Genomic DNA, 21,924 nt, shown 5'->3' on the forward strand with positions numbered 1-21,924 from the left:
GGTCCCTCACTCCTGTTACAGTTTTCCGTTGTTACTGCAGGTCTTTTCTTTCTGTACTTTCACTCTTACACTCCTCCGACTACTACTCTCAACTCCTCTCTCCTTCACTTCCTTTTTCTCACTCCTAACCTCACAAAACTAAACACTTCCTCCTGCCAACTTTCCAACTGACCACTCGCCCCTACCCTTGCTGTGTCTCTCCCTACATATTGGGTGGCGACTATCCAGTCAGTGCCCATCCCTTTTACCTGTTACTAGGCTGTCTCCCAGTTTGGTGTTGGGGTTGTGTGTGTGACCTGAAGGTGCTGGTGTGTTGACTGGCACGGATATTCCGGGGTTTGGGTTTCCACTGTTATATTCGTGGCACCCGGTACCGCAGGGGTGCTGCACATACATGCATTCACGTACCAAATAGACGTGCTGCATTGCTCAATGAAAATGAAATGAGCGAGGCCGGACACATCTAGTCACAATGTACCAGAAGTACATGAATCGCATTCTTGCGCTCATATGACTGTCTACTCTCGCCACTGGCAAGGGAGACTACTAAAGGTGTGCAGTTCATGTTGTGATCATTGAGAAGTCTGCAGTCATCTATAGTGATTACAGACTTTCATCACAAGCCTGGACAAAACCTTTAATTATAAAATTAAGCACTGTAGCATGCCAATCCCAATATACTCACTCAGGATTCATCACAAGCCCACTCCACTTATATGTGATTTTCATACTTAGGGCTCACTCAGACTACCGTTCTGTTTGTCCTGGTCAACTTCTTTTTTTTTGCGGACCTACTGACAAGACCATCTTTTCCATGTGTTCTGTATAGGATTGGATGGCACACGGAAGCACTTCCGTGTACCATCAGTTCCTACAAAAGACACATTGGAGTCTATATGTTCGTTCCCTTATTATGGAACATGTCCTATTCTGTTCCGCAGTTGTGGACCATGACACTATACAAGTCAATGTGTCCACAAAATCCCCGGAAGCCACATGGAAGCACTACTGTGTGGCTTCCGTTTATTGGTGCCCCTGCAGTTTGTTTCCCACTCCCCCGCCAGCCCTGCAGAGGCTCACAGCAGTGAGCGAGCCGCTGCGTGGATGATGAGTGCTGACATCAGGTTAGCTAAGTTCATTACCTGTGGTGATGAAGTCTGCTATACTCCTGACGTCAGCGCTCATCACTGAGTTCCATGCCCACAGCGATATCACCTCAAGTCTCGCAAGCAGCCCGAGACTGTGACTAGCGGTGATGTCACGGGCTCCCGCGAGACTTGAGGTGATATCGCTTTGGGCATGGAACTCAGTGACGAGCGCTGACGTCATGAGTTCAGCGGAGTTCATCACCGCAGGCACTGTACCTAGCTAACCTCTTGACATCGGCGCTCGTCATGCCCTGCTGTGACTTGGCCTGACTTAATGATGTTAGCTCAGGTCACTGCACTGTTCTCCCAGTCAATGGGGAACATTCTGCTCTTCATTGACTGGGACAGTGAGTGTGGATTGTTGTGGGACCCCTTTATTGGATTATTCTGGACCCGGATTTGGTTTTTCTTTCCAATAAATTGGTGAAAGAGGGAATGTTTTGGGGAGTGTTCTTTCAAATAAAAAAAAAATAAACAAGAAACATTTTTTTTTATTACTCACTGGGTTAGTGATGTCTGATATCTGATAGCTGCCATGACATCACTAATGCCAGGGCTTGATGCCAAGTGACATTACACAGCTGATTTCAACCCTATATATTACACAGATTGCCACCGCACCAGGATAAGCTGGGGCGAAGCATCAGGATTGGCGCATCTAAGGGATGTGCCACTTCTGGGTAGGCTGCGGCCTGCTATTTATAGGCTGGGGAGGGTCCAATAACCGTGGACCTCCCTAGTCTGACAATACCAAACCACAGCTGTCCGCTTTACCTTGGCTGGTGATCCAATTTGGGGGGGAACACCATGTTGTTTGTTTTAAATTATTTATTTAATTTAAAATAACAGCGTGGGGTGCCCTTTGTTTTGGATTACTAGCCAAGGTGAAGCTGAAAGCTGTGGTCTGCAGGCTGCAGCAGTCTGCTTTACCCTAGCTGGCTACAAAAAATAGAGGGGACCCCACATCTTTTTTTTTAATTATTTATATTTGGGCCAAGTACAAGTCTGAACACCCTTTAGTGCCACATGAAAGGCACTTAAGAGTGCAAGATTACAAAATGCTGGGGAGTGGGCCATTATATATGTCTATCTAGCTATCTATCCAGCAATCTATCTAGCTTTTGACTGTATGTAACCCTCCTGTTTTTTGTGGTCCGCAAAAAAAAAACAAAAAAACAAAACACACTGACCATATACGGAATGGAACGGATGTCACACAGATGCATCCGTAGAAAAACAGGTCTGTTTTTTGCGGACCGCAGAAACGGGCCGGTCGTGTGAATGTAGCCTTACAGACACATGACAATTGGCTTTTCTTCCTGCTTCTCAGTTTTTCACTGAATATTGTGAATATTGAATTAGCAAGAGCTGCTAGTTGGCATGTGACTGTAAGGCGGGAATCACACTTGCGAGTGTAAAATCGGTCCGATTCTCATGCCAGAAAGTAGGACGATTTCTTCTCACATTTCATCAGTGTGCTGTCAGTGTGCAATCAGTTTTTACCCTCAGCAGCTGCTACTCATGTACTGTTACGTACAGGAGCATTTACATTGTTCTCTGCTACATGATAAAAATCTATTGAGAAAAACGGATGTCACTAGGATAGTCCGTGTGCCGTCCATGTGCCATCCGTTTTTTTTCACGCACCCATAGACTTACATTGAAGAGGCTCACGAGAGAAACTCTACAAAACGCATCATGCTGCGGTTTTTTTTCTCAGTCCGATTTGGACTGAGAAAAAAATAGCAGATCTGAGATACCTCATTGATTAACATGTGTCCGAGAGCAATGCGAGAATTTCTCGCATTGCACTCGTGCGAGTTAATCGCAAGTATGACGCCGGCCTAAGTGTGTAAACCGCATATGACTGAGAGGTCACATGACGACTGTGCAAACCGTTTGGGGGGTGCCAGACAAAATTTTTGCCGGGGTGCCAGAAAGCCTAGACTCGCCCCTGGGTGGGCCCTTGGCTGTGTGACTCGCCCCTGGATGGGCCCTCTTCTGTGAGACTCGCCCCCGGATGGGCCCTCGGCTCTGGGACATGCCCCCGGATGGGCCCTCGGCTCTGGGACTCGCCCCCGGATGGGCCCTCGGCTCTGGGACTCGCCCCCGGATGGGCCCTCGGCTCTGGGACTCGCCCCCGGATGGGCCCTCGGCTCTGGGACTCGCCCCCGGATGGGCCCTCGGCTCTGGGACTCGCCCCCGGATGGGCCCTCGGCTCTGGGACTCGCCCCCGGATGGGCCCTCGGCTCTGGGACTCGCCCCCGGATGGGCCCTCGGCTCTGGGACTCGCCCCCGGATGGGCCCTCGGCTCTGGGACTCGCCCCCGGATGGGCCCTCGGCTCTGGGACTCGCCCCCGGATGGGCCCTCGGCTCTGGGACTCGCCCCCGGATGGGCCCTCGGCTCTGGGACTCGCCGCCGGATGGGCCCTCGGCTCTGGGACTCGCCCCCGGATGGGCCCTCGGCTCTGGGACTCGCCCCCGGATGGGCCCTCGGCTCTGGGACTCGCCCCCGGATGGGCCCTCGGCTCTGGGACTCGCCCCCGGATGGGCCCTCGGCTCTGGGACTCGCCCCCGGATGGGCCCTCGGCTCTGAGACTCGCCCCCGGATGGGGCCTCGGCTCTGGGGCTCGCCCCCGGATGGGCCCTCGGCTCTGGGACTCGCCCCCGGATGGGCTCTGGGACTCGCCCCCGGATGGGCCCTCGGCTGTGGTAGACAGTTGCTCGGGGAAGACGACCTCTCCCTCATGGAGCGTTAGTATGTGAATGGGCTTGTTTTTGCAGCGTGGATGGATTTGTGTCATTCAGATGAATGGTCACAACATTACTACATTCTGTACGAGTCAGGCCATACACTCAACTGGTGTCCAACTAGTAATAAAGCGGCACTAAACCTCCCCAAAAGTGACGACCACGTGAATATAAATGTATATTATATTCATAGAATTAACCACACAGCCCTTATACGCTGGCAGGGCTACGCCGTACAGTATGGGAGGATGCCTGGTCATGTGAGCGACTGACGAATGACGATCATTCAGGGATCACTTGCTCTGGCCTGCAGCTAAAAGTTGTGGCAGGCTAGAGCGGCAGATTACCTACACGCGCAGATTCCGGAAGCTGAAGGAGAGCACAGTATGTGAGCTCCACAGCGACTGCCTGTATAACGCCCAGGCAGCGCATACACAGCCTCCTGCTCTCTACACATCCCCGCCCCGTGTGGTGATAGCCAATCAGAGGCTACGAGCTGCAGAATGTGATCCAATCCTAGCGGCTTACTCCTGAAGAACCAATCAGAAAGCTCGTGTACGCTTGCGGCCATAGCTAGCATCCAATCGCTCTGCGGGTCACCGTGACGCTCTCTCTGCTGTCCGCACTCTCCGCTGCTCCGTCATGTCGGCGGTTCCGTGTTCGGCCGCCTCGTCCTCCGGGCCGGTACCGGGAATGTCCATGTTTCGGTGGCTGGAGGTGTTGGAGAAGGAGTTTGATAAGGCGTTCGTGGACGTTGACCTCTTGCTGGGCGAGATAGACCCGGACCAGGCCGACATCACGTATGAGGGCCGGCAGAAGATGACCAGTCTGAGCTCGTGCTTCGCTCAGCTGTGCCACAAAGCGCAGACCGTGAGCCAGATCAACCACAAGCTGGAGGTGAGTGCAGGCAGCCCCGCCCTGAGCAGCCCCTGTTGCTAGGGTAACACATTGCTTCCCGATGTGCGCTGCATACAGTGACTGAGCATTATCCATGGAGAGCTTACAGGGAACCTCAGTCATCTACATCTGCAAACCCTGAATATGTCTGCAGCCCTGTAAAAGATGAGCAAGTCAATGTCTTTATGCTCCAGCAGCGAGAAATTGTGTAATGAGGTTGTGCATATATATATATATATATATATATATATATATATATATATATATATATATATATATAATTAGTGTGTGTGTACATTAGTGGTGAGTGAGCACTAGCATGTGCGGTTCCTCAATACTCGAAACTAGCAGGTCGGACGACTTGAGCACCTGTGTATAATGGTCGGCCGACCTGCTCGTTTGGAGTATTGAGCAGCCGCGTATGGAAGTGCTCGCTCATCACTAGTGGATGTGCATGAGAATGTGACGGCGCACTTCCAACTCCTCTGCTGTATTCCCTGCTTACCACAGCTCTCCTCTAGGTGATTGACAGGACATTGTCTCCGATACACAGCAGGGTGTGCAGGCTGAGGAGCTGGAAGTGCGTCATCATGCCCCAATGCACTGCCATATATATATATATATACACACACTACATAAAGAACTTCCAACCACGATAATGGCATCAAACTGTTTAACCATTTAGGTGCTGCACAGACATATAAGTGGTTTGGAGGCGCAGAACTTTCTGCCACGTGTAGGCCCAGAAAAGTTGGTGCAAATCGCTTTACAGAACCCGGTCCATTGGCCAGGTCACTGATCTGTGGCAGCTGGATGGAAGTTTAGAGAACCGCATCTTCACAATTTACTCTTTTGATTCGCCTGGTATAATGTCTGCTGTGTGACGCAGACATGTGCCGGCTGAACCAAAAAGCCACTAGAGGAGACTATAAGGACTCCCTTTCCAGCAGGCACAGGTCACTATAGTCAGTACTGCAAATTGATTAGCACCAACTCTAATGCCCACCCTCTAGTGGTGCTGTAGATCTGGTGTGGTTTTACTCTGCCCACCCTCTAGTGGTGCTGTAGATCTGCTGTGGCTCTACTCTGCCCACCCTCTAGTGGTACTGTAGATCTGGTGTGGTTTTACTCTGCCCACCCTCTAGTGGTACTGTAGGTCTGCTGTGGCTCTACTCTGCCCACCCTCTAGTGGTACTGTAGGTCTGCTGTGGCTCTACTCTGCCCACCCTCTAGTGGTACTGTAGGTCTGCTGTGGCTCTACTCTGCCCACCCTCTAGTGGTACTGTAGGTCTGCTGTGGCTCTACTCTGCCCACCCTCTAGTGGTACTGTAGGTCTGCTGTGGCTCTACTCTGCCCACCCTCTAGTGGTACTGTAGGTCTGCTGTGGCTCTACTCTGCCCACCCTCTAGTGGTACTGTAGGTCTGCTGTGGCTCTACTCTGCCCACCCTCTAGTGGTACTGTAGGTCTGCTGTGGCTCTACTCTGCCCACCCTCTAGTGGTACTGTAGGTCTGCTGTGGCTCTACTCTGCCCACCCTCTAGTGGTACTGTAGGTCTGCTGTGGCTCTACTCTGCCCACCCTCTAGTGGTACTGTAGGTCTGCTGTGGCTCTACTCTGCCCACCCTCTAGTGGTACTGTAGGTCTGCTGTGGCTCTACTCTGCCCACCCTCTAGTGGTACTGTAGGTCTGCTGTGGCTCTACTCTGCCCACCCTCTAGTGGTACTGTAGGTCTGCTGTGGCTCTACTCTGCCCACCCTCTAGTGGTACTGTAGGTCTGCTGTGGCTCTACTCTGCCCACCCTCTAGTGGTACTGTAGGTCTGCTGTGGCTCTACTCTGCCCACCCTCTAGTGGTACTGTAGGTCTGCTGTGGCTCTACTCTGCCCACCCTCTAGTGGTACTGTAGGTCTGCTGTGGCTCTACTCTGCCCACCCTCTAGTGGTACTGTAGGTCTGCTGTGGCTCTACTCTGCCCACCCTCTAGTGGTACTGTAGGTCTGCTGTGGCTCTACTCTGCCCACCCTCTAGTGGTACTGTAGGTCTGCTGTGGCTCTACTCTGCCCACCCTCTAGTGGTACTGTAGGTCTGCTGTGGCTCTACTCTGCCCACCCTCTAGTGGTACTGTAGGTCTGCTGTGGCTCTACTCTGCCCACCCTCTAGTGGTACTGTAGGTCTGCTGTGGCTCTACTCTGCCCACCCTCTAGTGGTACTGTAGGTCTGCTGTGGCTCTACTCTGCCCACCCTCTAGTGGTACTGTAGGTCTGCTGTGGCTCTACTCTGCCCACCCTCTAGTGGTACTGTAGGTCTGCTGTGGCTCTACTCTGCCCACCCTCTAGTGGTACTGTAGGTCTGCTGTGGCTCTACTCTGCCCACCCTCTAGTGGTACTGTAGGTCTGCTGTGGCTCTACTCTGCCCACCCTCTAGTGGTACTGTAGGTCTGCTGTGGCTCTACTCTGCCCACCCTCTAGTGGTACTGTAGGTCTGCTGTGGCTCTACTCTGCCCACCCTCTAGTGGTACTGTAGGTCTGCTGTGGCTCTACTCTGCCCACCCTCTAGTGGTACTGTAGGTCTGCTGTGGCTCTACTCTGCCCACCCTCTAGTGGTACTGTAGGTCTGCTGTGGCTCTACTCTGCCCACCCTCTAGTGGTACTGTAGGTCTGCTGTGGCTCTACTCTGCCCACCCTCTAGTGGTACTGTAGGTCTGCTGTGGCTCTACTCTGCCCACCCTCTAGTGGTACTGTAGGTCTGCTGTGGCTCTACTCTGCCCACCCTCTAGTGGTACTGTAGGTCTGCTGTGGCTCTACTCTGCCCACCCTCTAGTGGTACTGTAGGTCTGCTGTGGCTCTACTCTGCCCACCCTCTAGTGGTACTGTAGGTGTGCTGTGGCTCTACTCTGCCCACCCTCTAGTGGTACTGTAGGTGTGCTGTGGCTCTACTCTGCCCACCCTCTAGTGGTACTGTAGGTGTGCTGTGGCTCTACTCTGCCCACCCTCTAGTGGTACTGTAGGTGTGCTGTGGCTCTACTCTGCCCACCCTCTAGTGGTACTGTAGGTGTGCTGTGGCTCTACTCTGCCCACCCTCTAGTGGTACTGTAGGTCTGCTGTGGCTCTACTCTGCCCACCCTCTAGTGGTACTGTAGGTCTGCTGTGGCTCTACTCTGCCCACCCTCTAGTGGTACTGTAGATCCGCTGTGGCTCTACTCTGCCCACCCTCTAGGGGTACTGTAGATCCGCTGTGGCTCTACTCTGCCCACCCTCTAGGGGTACTGTAGATCTGTTGTTGCTCTACTCTGCCCACTCTCTAGCGGTACTGTAGATCTGTTGTTGCTGTACTCTGCCCACCCTCTAGCGGTACTGTAGATCCGCTGTGGCTCTACTTTGCCCATCCTCTAGCGGTACTGTAGATCCGCTGTGGCTCTACTCTACCCACCCTCTAGTGGTTCTGTAGATCCGCTGTGGCTCTACTCTGCCCATCCTCTAGTGGTTCTGTAGATCCGCTGTGGCTCTACTCTGCCCATCCTCTAGCAGTACTGTAGATCTGCCCACCCTTTAGTGGTACTGTAGATCCGCTGTGGCTCTACTCTGCCCACCCTCTAGCAGTACTGTAGATCTGTTGTTGCTCTACTCTGCCCACCCTCTAGCTGTACTGTAGATCTGTTGTTGCTGTAGTTTGCCCATCCTCTAGCGGTACTGTAGATCTGCTGTGGCTCTACTCTGCTCACCATTTAGTGGTACTGTAGATCCGCTGTGGCTCTACTCTGCCCACCCTCTAGTGGTGCTGTAGATCTGCTGTGGCTCTACTCTGCCCACCCTCTAGTGGTACTGTAGATCTGCTGTGGCTCTACTCTGCCCACCCTCTAGTGGTACTGTAGATCTGCTGTGGCTCTACTCTGCCCACCCTCTAGTGGTACTGTAGATCTGCTGTGGCTCTACTCTGCCCTCCCTCTAGTGGTTCTGTAGATCTGCAATAGCTCTACTCTGCCCATCCTCTAGCGGTACTGTAGATCTGATGTGGCTCTACTCTGCTCACCCTTTAGTGGTACTGTAGAGCTGCTATGGCTCTACTCTGCCCATCCTCTAGCGGTGCTGTAGAGCTGCTATGGCTCTACTCTGCCCACCCTCTAGTGGTGCTGTAGATCTGCTGTGGCTCTACTCTGCCCACCCTCTAGTGGTACTGTAGATCTGCAATAGCTCTACTCTGCCCATCCTCTAGCGGTATTGTAGATCTGCTGTGGCTCTACTCTGCTCACCCTTTAGTGGTACTGTAGATCTGCTGTGATGGATCCTATGGTTTTCTAGAGGCTCATTCCCAGTACTGGCACATGATCTGGATCAGAGCACACTGCACATGATGGTCTTTGATCAGGTAATTGATAAGACATAAGTACATGTTTTGTCCGGCTCAGAAAAGTGATATCCTTAGCTAGTAGTGTGACACCTTCATAGTGAAGATAGATAATGCCTCTAGCAGGCAGACCACTCAACGATGAGAAACTGATCACTGCTCCTGTCTACCATTCATGGGGAATCCTGCTAATTCCCCTCCCTTCCCTCGTAATAGGCTGGAAACAGGACAAAACTAATGTGGTCATCCTCCTACCTCTGACTGTTCCTTCACTGTATCTTTTGCTGGCTCTCCTTCCTCTTTGTTCCCTTTCTATGGGGGTTCTGTCCTAGGCCCCCCTTATCTTTATACACCGCACCTATTGGACAAACCATCAGCAGATTTGTTTTCCAGTATCATCTCTATGCTGATGATGCCCAATTATACACCTCTTCTCCTGACATCACCCCCACGTTACTCCAGCATACCAGACATTGTCTGATGGTGGTCTCCAGTGCCATGCTATCCCTCTATCTGAAACAGAATCTCTCCAAAACTGAACGTTTCCTCCCTCTACTAACCAACAAATACCTAATATTTCAATTACCTTTGGTACTGCAGCCATAACATCCAAGCGGCCACGTTCACTGTCTTGTGGTTATATTTGACACAGAACTTGTATTCCCTACATCCAATCACTAACTAGCTTATGTTGCCTACATCTTAAAAACATCTCCAGAATCTGATCTTTTCTCACCTTTGATACTGCATAAACTCTTAGGGCGGCGTTGCACGCACTGATTTATCGTGCGATCGCATGAGCGATCGCACCCGTCCCCGTCGTTTGTGCGTCACGGGCAATTTGTTGCCCGTGGCGCACAAAGATATTCATCCCCGTCACACGTACTTACCTCCTGGACGACCTCGCTGTGGGCGGCGAACATCCTCTTCCTGAAGGGGAAGGGACGTTCGGCGTCACAGCGACGTCACACAGTGGCCGCCCAATAGGAGGGGAGCGAGACGTAACATCCTGCCCACCTTCCTTCCGCATTGCCGGCGGGACGCAGGTAAGCTGTGTTCGTCGTTCCCGGGGTGTCACACGGAGCGATGTGTGCTGCCTCGGGAACGACGAACGACTGGCGTGCAGAAGGAGGAACGACTTTATGAAAATGAACGACGTGTCAACGAGCAACGATAAGGTGAGTATTTTTGCTCGTTCATAGTCGTTTGTAGCTGTTGCACGCTACGATATCTCTAACGATGCCGGATGTGCGTCACCGACTCCGTGACCTCGACGACATATCGCCCGATATATTGTAGCGTGTGACGCCGCCCTTAGGCTATGTGCACACTAGAAAAGTGATTTTTCTCAAGAAAATTTCTTGAGAAACTTCTGGGGGTTGAAGATTACCGCACCTGCGGTAAAAGAACGCACCAAAACCGCGGGAAAAACGCATGCGTTTTTGCCGCGGTTTTTCCGCAGGTTGGTCCTGCGTTTTTGTTTTTTTTTGCTGTAACTGCAATAAATAATATAGATAGATAATCGATAGACAGATAATGGATAGAGGGAAAGATGGATAGATGAATTGATAGATAGATAATAAATGAGAAAGACATATATAATGTCCTACCCCTCAGCATATTCTAAGCTGGCACCCTTTTAGTGACTCATGTGGCACTAAAGGGTGCCTACCCTTGTATTTAGCCAAAAAATAAATAAATAATTAACAAAAAAAAACGACGTGAGGTCCCCCCATCTTTTGTAGCCAGCTAGGGTAAAGCAGACGGCTGCAGCCTGCAAACCACAGCTGGCAGCTTCACCTTGGCTGGTAATCCAAAACAGAGGGCACCCCACGCTGTTATTTTACATTAAATAAATATTTGAAAACAAAAAACGTGGGGTCCCCCCCAAATTGGATCACCAGCCAAGGTAAAGCAGAGAGCTGTGGTCTGGTATTCTCAGACTAGGGAGGTCCACTGTTATTGGACACTCCTCAGCCGAAAAATAACAGCCTACAGCCGTCCCAGAAGTGGCGCATCCATTAGACGTGCCAATCCTGGTGCTTCGCCCCAGCTCATCTTGTTGCCCTGGTGCGGTGGCAAACGAGGTAATATATGGGGTTGGTGCCAGATGTGTAATGTCACCTGCCATCAAGCCCTGGGGTTAGTGATGTCACGCGTCTATCAGATACCTGACATCACCAACCCAGTCAGTAAGAAATAAAAAATAGACAAAAAAGTTTTATTTGAAAAAATACTCCCCAAAACATTCCCTCTTTCACCAATTTATTGAAAAGAACAATCAATTCCAGGTCCGGCGTAATCCAATAAGGGGGTCCCACGGCGATCTATACCATAGTCACTGTCCCAGCCAATGAAGAACAGAATGTTCCCCATTGGCTGGGAGAGTAATGCAGTGACCTGAGCTAACATCAATAGCTCAGCCCAGGTCACTGCAGGGGATGACGAGCGCTGCTGTTAGGAGGTTAGATGAGATCATTACCTGCTGTGATGATCTCCTGTATTGCTGATGCGTCAGCGCTGTCACTGCCTTCTATGCCCGCCACGTTCTCAGCAGTATCGCGAGAGCCCGTGATGTCACCGCTAGTGACAGTCTCGGGCTGCCCGCGAGACGGGCATAGATGGCAGTGACAGCGGTGACGTCAGGAGGCAAGAGATCGTCACAGAAGGTAATGATCTCATCTAACCTCCTGACAGCAGCGCTCACCATTCCCGCGGCTGCACTCACTGCTGTGTGTCAGTGTCTGCCTGCGCTGCAGCATGACAAGCTGCTGATACTGCGGGCAGACACTGACACACTGCAGGGCAGGCAGCGGCGGGGCTGCAGCAAGACACAGACTGCACGGGCACCTGGAGGTCACACGGAAGCGCTTCTGTGCGGCGTCCATGGAGTGTGATGTGTGTGTTTACTCTGCTCTGCTTCCTCTTCTGTCATAATGACATCACTTCCTGCAAAACTGCAGGCAGCGATGAGCATTACCGCAGGTAAATCGCGGCTATACCAGGGGTATACCGCACATCATTTGCTACCCGCGATATACCCCCGGAATTTCGCAATTACATTACAGTGAATGGAGTGAAATTCCGGAGGTATACCGCAGGTACCTGCGGAAAAGAAGTGACATGCACATTTTCTCAAGAAATTTTCTCAAGAAATTCTTCAGAAAGAATTTTCTTGAGAAAAAAACGCAGTGTGCGCACAGCTATTTTCTTTTTTCCCCTAGGTTTTGCTGGGAAGTGTCTGCAGGAAGATTACAAACATTTCTCAAGAAATTTCCGCAGCAAAACCGCGGGTAAAAACGCCTAGTGCGCACAGGGCCTTACTGTTGTTCTTATTCATTCTTGTCTGGACTACTGCAACTCTTTACTGATCAGTCTCCCTCTAACCAAACTGTCTCCTTACCAATCTGTCCTGAGTGCGGCAGCCAAGGTCATATTTTTGTCCAACCGCTTCACCGATGTCTCTACTTTGAGCCAATCATTGCACTGGTTTCCCATCTATTGCAGGATACAATCCAAACTTATGTCTCACCCATAAACCCTACATCTCCTCCCTCATCTGTCTATCATCCTACCTGTGCCCTCCGTTCTGTAACTGATCTCAGACTCCAATCCTCCTTATTCCAAACCTTGCACTTCCATTTCCATGACTTCTCACGTGCTATGCCAGTGTTCTGGAACACAATACCCCAAACGATCCAACTAATATTATTTAGCCCCCATGTCTTTAAGGCTGGGTTCAGGAAGGATGTTTTTGGTGCATTTTTTAGCATGGTTTTTGCCTTGGTTTTATGCAAATCCTCGCTAATAAGGCTGCTTTCACATCAGCATTTTTTTGAAGGACGTAAAAAAAAAAACGCATTTGACCGCTCTCGCTCGCGCTCTCTCCTCCCGATCACATGACTCCAATCTCCACCCATAAACTGCAAGTGAAAGGATCCTGTAAAATAACACTTGCGTTGCATGCGTTCAACACTGAATCAACAGGATCCAGTCACATGCTGTTTGTGTTTTTTGACGTCCATCAAAAAAACGCTGCCTTCACAGTCCCAGCAATGTCTGAGATTCCAGAAATCTCATGCACAGAGCACACAAAACACCTGTGGCTTTTTCCTGACTGTTTTGTCACCCTCCTTGGTTTTTTTTTTTTGCTGTGTTACGTGTTAAAAGAATGAACATGTCAATTCTTTTCAGTAGTTTTGCCTTGGTTTTTAGTGATGGACAAACTCACAGATACCCTTCGTAAATTCCGAGCCAGAACTGGGTTTTTTATTAACCCAGTTAGACCCGCTGATTTAGGGTATTTGGCTGGATGCCAGTCCCTATATAAGTCTATGGGGACCAGAATCTGGCACTTAAAAATATTGGTGGAAAGGATAGGGGGATTGGAGCAGGCATGTTACTTACAGAGGTTCCAGCGCAGCTGTAACTCCTGTCCTCTCCATCTACTTCCGGGGCCGCTCATTACCTTCATTGAATATTCACTGCTTTCCCCGCCTTCTGGTGTCTGTAATTAGCTGCAGTCAGACGCACCCTCATGCTGAGCGACAGCGTGTCTGACGCTTCCAAACACAGATGCTGGTGGGTGAGTATATTGTACAGTAAAAATAAATTTAAAAAAATAGCTGTAGGGTCCCTCCATCTTATGATACCTAGCACAGATACAGGCTACATCCCCCAGCAATGCGCTTATTTTGACAGAGTATCAAAATAAGAGGAGCCCCCCATTACTAATCTGTAAGTGAAAAGAAATAAACACAAACACCCAAAAAATCCTTTATTTGAAATAAAAGACAATAAAGCACCCTCTTTCTCCACTTAATAATTCCCAAAACACCCCTGCAGGTCTGGCGTAACCCACATGAGGTCCCACAACGATTCCAGCTCTGTTTTATCTGAACTTACATTGAGTGGCCGTAGAACAATGACCGCCCACTGTGAGGTTCAGGCAGAGACTGAGTGAGCCGCACAATCAGCGGTGACATCACTCAGGCTATTTGTGGTCACAGGTGGAGGACCGTGGGAACATCCAGCCTTGACCGCAAATCATCTGAGTGACGTCACCACTGATCGCGTGCTTGTTGGTAGTGTACAGTGGGGTTCTTGGCAGTGTTCTGTTGGGGGTCATTGCCCACATGGGTGAGTTGGCAGGCCTTCCATTCATTTAATTATTGTGTACTTTGATTAGCATTATTTCAAATGATTAACTCCGGGGAATAATTGACCTACCTTTCTGGGACCCTCTATCATTTACCTGCACCACCATTGACTGGTGCACCAGCTTTTTCATCACCTCATATAGATATTTTTATGACACTTTTTTTCTTCCAAAAATATATTTTTTTTGTAATTATTTTTTCTCCTTGTATATTTCAATGTTGACACAGTAAAAAAAATAGTATTTTGAGGCAAAACGCCTCTTTTGTTACTTTTGTCCAAACGCTCTTCTGTCTCTGTAAGGCCCAGCTGCCCTCTATGTTGGGACAGTCACCAATGTGGCCTTTCTGCGACTTGTCTCGGCCGGCTTATCGTCGCGTGTAGTACTGTGACCACATTCACAATCCTTACAACGCGGCTTTGGGGTTACTGAGCAGAGTACTTTATCTCTAGCTATAATTACTTGCTTCTCCAGAAATGTCCTGTTTCACATCAGTTATATACAAAAATGACGTTGAGATTGGAGTCTTTCAGAAGTGTGCGCCCAGTTTCTCATAACTCATTACTCTGTTTCTGGCACATTTCATTATTTCTTTTCATGTGTCTATAATGTAATTTATTGCTGTTTGATACGTCTTGCTTTGGAGCTGTCGGCAAAAAAAGTTATTTCTTTTACAGAAACTTTTTTTTTTTTTTTTATTCTAAATACCAAATAAATATTATGCCAAACTGCCATCTCTGGGAAGCACATCTGGATTCAATTTTAGTTGAGAGTGTAGGGGCAGATTAAGAATGACCAGACTAAAGGGGGCTTTACATGCTACGACATCGCTCAAGTGATCTCGTTGGGGTCAAGGAATTTGTGACGCACATCCGGTCGCTTTAGCGATGCCGTTGCGTATGACACCTATGAGCGATTTATTCATCGTCGCTAAAACGTGAAAAATCGCTCATCGGTGACATGGGGGTCCATTCTCAAATATCGTTACTGCAGCAGTAACAAAGTTGTTCCTCGTTCCTGCGTCAGCACACATCGCTCCGTGTGACACCGCAGGAACAAGGAACCTCACCTTACCTGCCTCCCGGCCACAAGGCGGAAGGAAGGAGGTGGGCGGGATGTTACGTCCCGCTCATCTCCGCCCCTCTGCTTCTATTGGGCGGCCACTCAGTGACGTCGCTGTGACGTCGCTGTGACGCTGAAAGAACCGCCCCCTTAGAAAGGAGGTGGTTCGCCGGTCACAGCGACGTCGCAGGGAAGGTAAGTCCGTGTGACGGGCCCGGGCGATGTTGTGCGACACGGGCAGCGATTTGCCCGTGTCGCACAACCGATGGGGGCGGGTACACACGCTGGCGATATCGGTACCGATATCGCAGTGTGTAAAGCGTTCTTTAGGCTATGTGCGCACACTGCGTTTTTCGCGGCATTTTTGCGTGTTTTTTGGGTGCGTTTTTGGTCTTAAAACTGCATGACTTTGCTTTCCCAGCAAAGTCTATGAGTTTTCATTTTTGCTGTCTGCACAGTGCAGTTTTGTTTTAGGTGCGTTTTTTTTGTGGTGTCCACAAAGATGCAACGTGTCAATTATTTCTGCATTTCTGCCAGTGTTTTTCACTCGTGCAATGCATTGGAAAAAACGCAGCAACAAAAATGCGGCAAAAAAGCACAAAACCACATGCGGTTTTTATGCCTTTTTTTTAGCCTCCTAAAACGCTGTATCTTTGTGGTCACAAAAAAAGGCAACGTGCGCACATAGCGTAAGTGTACTCCCCCACCAAACCCCTTCCTAGTTGCCTAACAATTCATTGCAATTTGGGGGGGGTCATATGAGAGTTTACTTGCTGGTTCATGTACTGGGGTCATATGATGAACACAGGTGTGCATATGGGAGCCAATGAAAGAGTGGAGTACTATCTGCGCACTATGCATGCCAGACTTTTTTATTTTAAACCACACCCTAGACTACTACAAACTACACAGAGGCATCAGCCATGTAAATAAAGAATGACCCTATATCGCAAGGGGCAGCACTGTACATAAGGAAGACACTGTGTAGTAATGGACAGCACTGTAAATAAGGGAGGACAGTGTGATAATGTACAGCACTGTACATAAAGGAGGACACTGGTAATGAATGGCACTGTGCATAAAGGAGGCTACTGTGTAATGGACGGCACTCTAGATAAAGACATTGTAATAATGGATGTAACTGTACATAAAGGAGGTCACTGTAGTAATGGATTGTACTGTATATAAGGGGAAAAAACTTTGAATTTAGACCATAGAAATGTACCATCTTGCCATTTATACCATGAAGTTCATCAACTTGCTCTTTCATGTAGATCGACCTAGCTATAGACTGATACAATGGAGTTTTATGAAGATAGGACACTTGTCAAGATGGAATGGTTAAGGGTACTTTCACACTTGCATTGTTTTCCTTCCGTCACAATCCACCCTTTTGGAAAACATAGACTTGTGTGTTTCCCATAGACTTCTATGGATGACGGTTTGTGCCAAAAATACCTGCGTTGCTTCCGCTGGCCGACACTGAGTTGCTTCCGCCCAGCGGGAGGAATGCAGCGTGTAACGTTTTTTTGAGCAGCGGAATCCTTAGGATTTCACTGCGCATGCTCTTTCTGGCTCCCTGCACCCGTAACCAAGGTAAATATCGGGTAACCAAGCAAAGTGCTTTACCCGATATTTACCCTGGCCACGTGTGCAGGGAGCCCGACACTTCCCCGCTCGGCTCCGCCCCCTCCCGCACTCCACTCCGCATTTGTGTGTGTGTATATATATCTCTATCTATCTCTATCTATCTCTATCTATCTCTATCTATCTCTATCTATCTCTATCTATCTCTATCTATCTCTATCTATCTCTATCTATCTCTATCTATCTCTATCTATCTCTATCTATCTCTATCTATCTCTATCTATCTCTATCTATCTCTATCTATCTCTATCTATCTATCTCACCTGTCCTCAGCGCCATGGCCCCGCTCGGCTCCACCCACTGCACACATTCTCGGCGGCCAAGCGATCAGCTGATCGTTCACAATAGTCTGCAGCCGGTGAAACTATAAAAAAAAAAAAACTGATTCCGTTGTTTTGTATGATCCGTTGTGCCACTATATGCAACACATCCGTTGCATCCGTCACACAATGCAATGGATACCGTTCAACGCAAGTGTGAAACTAGCCTAAATCACATCTTGCTTTCCCATTTAGACTTCCTTTCAACTTTTCCCATTTAGACATTTCTTTAAGAAGATTTCCACTACCAGACGACTCCAGCTTAATAACTTCAGGAGCCGCATTGAAGTAAAAACATGTATACTCCTCTCCTGTAGTAATGCTGTGTTAGCAATGTCGGCAGTGCTCTTCCCAGAGAAGGACTTGCTGTGTCTGCTCATTATTTGCAGTCTTTACTATTTTGTCAGATTAGATATCTGCTGTGACAGAATATGGATGAGCGTTGCTGGCTGCTCATTCCCTGCAGTCGGCACGTTACACATCCAATCATTCTCCAGGAAGAGCAGTGCCGACATCGCTAGGACAGCGCCGTTGCAGGAGGGGAGTATACATGTTTTTATTTTAATGTGGCTCCTGAAATGATTAAGCTGGTGTCGTCTGGTAGTGGCCATCTCCTTTAACCCCTTCACCCCCGGCCACTAAAACACCCTAATGACCGGGCCATTTTTTGCAATTCTGACCAGTGTCACTTTGACAGGTTATAACTCTGGAACGCTTCAACGGATCCTGGCGATTCTGAGATTGTTTTTTCGTGACATATTGTGCTTCATGTCAGTGGTAAATTTAGGCCGATATTTTTTGCGTTTATTTGTGAAAATTTAGGAAATTTGGCGAAAATTTTGAAAATTTCGCAATTTTCAAACTTTGAAAATTTATGCCCATAAATCTGTGAGATATGTCACACAAAATAGTTACTAAATAACATTTCCCACTTGTCTACTTTACATCAGCGCAATTTTCGAAACAAATTTTTTTTCCGTTAGGAAGTTAGAAGGGGTCAAAGGTCATCAGCAAATTCTCATTTTTCCAACAAAATTTACAAAATAATTTTTTTAGGGACCACATTACATTTGAGGTGACTTTGAGAGGCCTAGGTGACAGAAAATACCCAAAAGTGACCCCATTCTAAAAACTACACCCCTCACACTGCTCAAAACCACATCCAATAAGTTTATTAACCCTTTAGGTGCTTCACAGGAACCAAAGCAATGTGGAAGGAAAAAATGAAAATTTTACTTTTTAACACAAAAATGTTACTTTAGCCATAAAATTTTCATTTTTACAAGGGAGAAAAGAGAAAGTACACAATACAATTTATTGTGCATGTTCTCCTGAGTACGCTGATACCCCATATGTGGTAAAAATCAATTGTTTGGGCGCACGGCAGAGCTCGGAAGGGAAGGAGCGCCATTTGAATTTTTGAACGCAAAATTAGCTGCACTCATTAGCAGACGCCATGTCGGGTTTGAAGACCCCCTGAGGTGCCTAACCAATGGAGCTCCCCCACAAGTGACCCCATTTTGGAAACTAGAGCCCTCAAATAATTTTTCTAGATGTTTGGTGAGCACTTTGAACCCCTGGGGGCTTCACATAAGTTTATAGCGTTGAGCCGTGAAAAGAAAAAAAATTTTTTTTACCACAAAACGGTTGCTTCAACTAGGTAGCTTTTTTTTTCACAAGGGTAACAGGAAAAAATGCACCATAAAATGTATTGTGCATTTTCTCCTGAGTACGCAGATACCTCATATGTGGTGGAAATCAAATGTTTGGACACACAGCAGTGCTCGGAAGGCAAGGAGCGCCATTTGAATTTTTGAGTGCAAAATTAGCTGCACCTGTTAGCGGACGCCATGTCGGGTTTGAAGACCCCCTGAGGTGCCTAAACAATGGAGCTCCCCCACAAGTGACCCCATTTTGGAAACTAGAGCCCTCAAATAATTGTTCTAGATGTTTGGTGAGCACTTTGAACACCTGGGGGCTTCACAGAAGTTTATAGCGTTGAGCCGTGAAAAGAAAAAAAATTTTTTTTACAACAAAACGGTTGCTTCAACTAGGTAGCTTTTTTTTTCACAAGGGTAACAGGAAAAAATGCACCATAAAATGTATTGTGCATTTTCTCCTGAATACGCAGATACCTCATATGTGGTGGAAATCAAATCTTTGGACACACGGCAGTGCTCGGAAGGCAAGGAGCGCCATTTGAATTTTTGAATGCAAAATTAGCTGCACTCATTAGCGGACGCCATGTGGGGTATGAAGACCCCCTGAGGTGCCTAAACAATGGAGCTCCCCCACAAGTCACCCCATTTTGGAAACTAGAGCCCTCAAATAATTTTTCTAGATGTTTGGTGAGCACTTTGAACACCTGGGGGCTTCACAGAAGTTTATAGCGTTGAGCCGTGAAAAGAAAAAAAATTTTTTTTACAACAAAACGGTTGCTTCAACTAGGTAGCTTTTTTTTTCACAAGGGTAACAGGAAAAAATGCACCATAAAATGTATTGTGCATTTTCTCCTGAATACGCAGATACCTCATATGTGGTGGAAATCAAATCTTTGGACACACGGCAGTGCTCGGAAGGCAAGGAGCGCCATTTGAATTTTTGAATGCAAAATTAGCTGCACTCATTAGCGGACGCCATGTGGGGTATGAAGACCCCCTGAGGTGCCTAAACAATGGAGCTCCCCCACAAGTCACCCCATTTTGGAAACTAGAGCCCTCAAATAATTTTTCTAGATGTTTGGTGAGCACTTTGAACACTTGGGGGCTTCACAGAAGTTTATAGCGTTGAGCCGTGAAAAGAAAAAAAATTTTTTTTACCACAAAACGGTTGCTTCAACTAGGTAGCTTTTTTTTCACAAGGCTATCAGGAAAAAATGCACCATAAAATGTATTGTGCATTTTCTCCTGAGTACGCAGATACCTCATATGTGGTGGAAAGTAATTGTTTGGGCGCATGGCGGGGCTCAGAAGAGAAGGAGCGCCATTTGACAGCAAAATTGGTTGGAATCATTAGCGGACGCCATGTCACGTTTGGAGACCCCCTATGGTGCCTAAACAGTGGAGCTCCCCCACAAGTGACACCATTTTGGAAACTAGAGCCCTCAAATAATTTTTCTAGATGTTTGATCTGCACTTTGAACACCTGGGGGCTTCACAGAAGTTTATAGCGTTGAGCCGTGAAAAGAAAAAAAATTTTTTTTACCACAAAACGGTTGCTTCAACTAGGTAGCTTTTTTTTTCACAAGGCTATCAGGAAAAAATGCACCATAAAATGTATTGTGCATTTTCTCCTGAGTACGCAGATACCTCATATGTGGTGGAAATAAATTGTTTGAGCGCATGGCGGGGCTCAGAAGAGAAGGAGCGCCATTTGACTTTTCAAACGCACAGACGCAGTGCACTGATCGGCCGCTGCAGGACGCACGGTCGGATGCGATAAAAAAAAGCGTCGGGGATACGTAAAAAAAAAAAAAGTCACGCCAAAAATTGACCATGGATGCAGATCCGTTATGTGCATCCCTGATCAGCGCTTGGTGGGACGCACGGACGGATGCGATACAAAAAGCGTCGCAAATATGGAAAAAAGTCACGCCAAAAATTGACCATGGATGCCGATCCGTTATGTGCATCCCTGATCAGCGCTTGGCGGGACGCACGGATGGATGTGATACAAAAAGCGTCGGGGATACGGAAAAAAAAAAGTCACGCCAAAAATTGAGCAGGGATGCCGATCCGTTATCTGCATCCCTGATCAGCGCTTGGCGGGACGCACAGACGGATGCGATACAAAAAGCGTCGGGGATACGGAAAAAAAAGTCACGCCAAAAATTGAGCAGGGATGCCGATCCGTTATCTGCATCCCTGTTCAGCGCTTGGCGGGACGCACGGACGGATGCGATACAAAAAGCATCGGGGATACGGAAAAAAAAAAAAGTCACGCCAAAAATTGAGCAGGGATGCCGATCCGTTATCTGCATCCCTGATCAGCGCTTGGCGGGACGCACGGACAGATGAGGTGTAAAAATGGACAGGGGATACGGAAAAAAAAAAAAAAGTTATACTCACAGTACCCAGAGGACTAGCAGGAGGAACACTGACCAGAAGAGCTGCAGAGGAATAGATGGCAGAGAGATGGACAGCTTTACAGGAGCAGCAGGCAGATCAGCAGAATGCCCAGGAAGGACCCAGCGATGGACGCAGATGTGATCAGGCCGGTGAAGACAGGTAAGAGGACGTCGGGGGAGAGCAGAGGGGGAGAGGGGGGGGTGAGAGCAGAGGGGGGGGTGAGAGCAGAGGGGGAGGGGGTAGAGCAGAGGGGGAGACCGGAGAGGGAGCTGCAGAACAGAGATAATGGGGGAGGCAGTCAGATCGCGGGGGGAGCAGATCGGGATGTCGGGGGGGGGGGGGGGTTGGGGGGAGCAGATCGCGGGGGGGGGCACGGCAGGGGCTACCATGGCAGCGCGCAGGGGCACCACGGGAGCGCGCAGGGGCACCACGGGAGCGCGCACGGGCTGGCTGCAAAGTGAGCACAGTACTCACGTGCAGCAGCGGTGACAGCTAGGGCGGCGGCGGCGGCAGCAGCGGCGGTGGCGTGGTAC

At 48.8% G+C, this 21,924-nt stretch overlaps 1 protein-coding gene across 6 annotated transcripts in view; it reads left to right on the forward strand.

Annotated features, from left to right (window-relative positions):
• The first annotated feature begins 4,470 nt into the window (after positions 1-4,470).
• Positions 4,471-21,924, forward strand: part of GOPC (golgi associated PDZ and coiled-coil motif containing) — a 51,469-nt gene continuing 34,015 nt past the window's right edge. For 2 of the 6 annotated variants that reach the window (XM_075338303.1, XM_075338304.1), the window contains exon 1: positions 4,471-4,796. In XM_075338303.1, the coding sequence (XP_075194418.1) occupies positions 4,542-4,796 (255 nt within the window). In that variant the 5' untranslated portion in view covers positions 4,471-4,541. The remainder of the gene's footprint in view (positions 4,797-21,924) is intronic. The other 4 variants (XM_075338299.1, XM_075338300.1, XM_075338301.1 and 1 more) reach the window with 2 other exon arrangements.

The sequence above is a fragment of the Anomaloglossus baeobatrachus genome, chromosome 3, assembly GCF_048569485.1.
Source record: "Anomaloglossus baeobatrachus isolate aAnoBae1 chromosome 3, aAnoBae1.hap1, whole genome shotgun sequence".
Lineage (NCBI taxonomy): Eukaryota > Metazoa > Chordata > Amphibia > Anura > Aromobatidae > Anomaloglossus > Anomaloglossus baeobatrachus.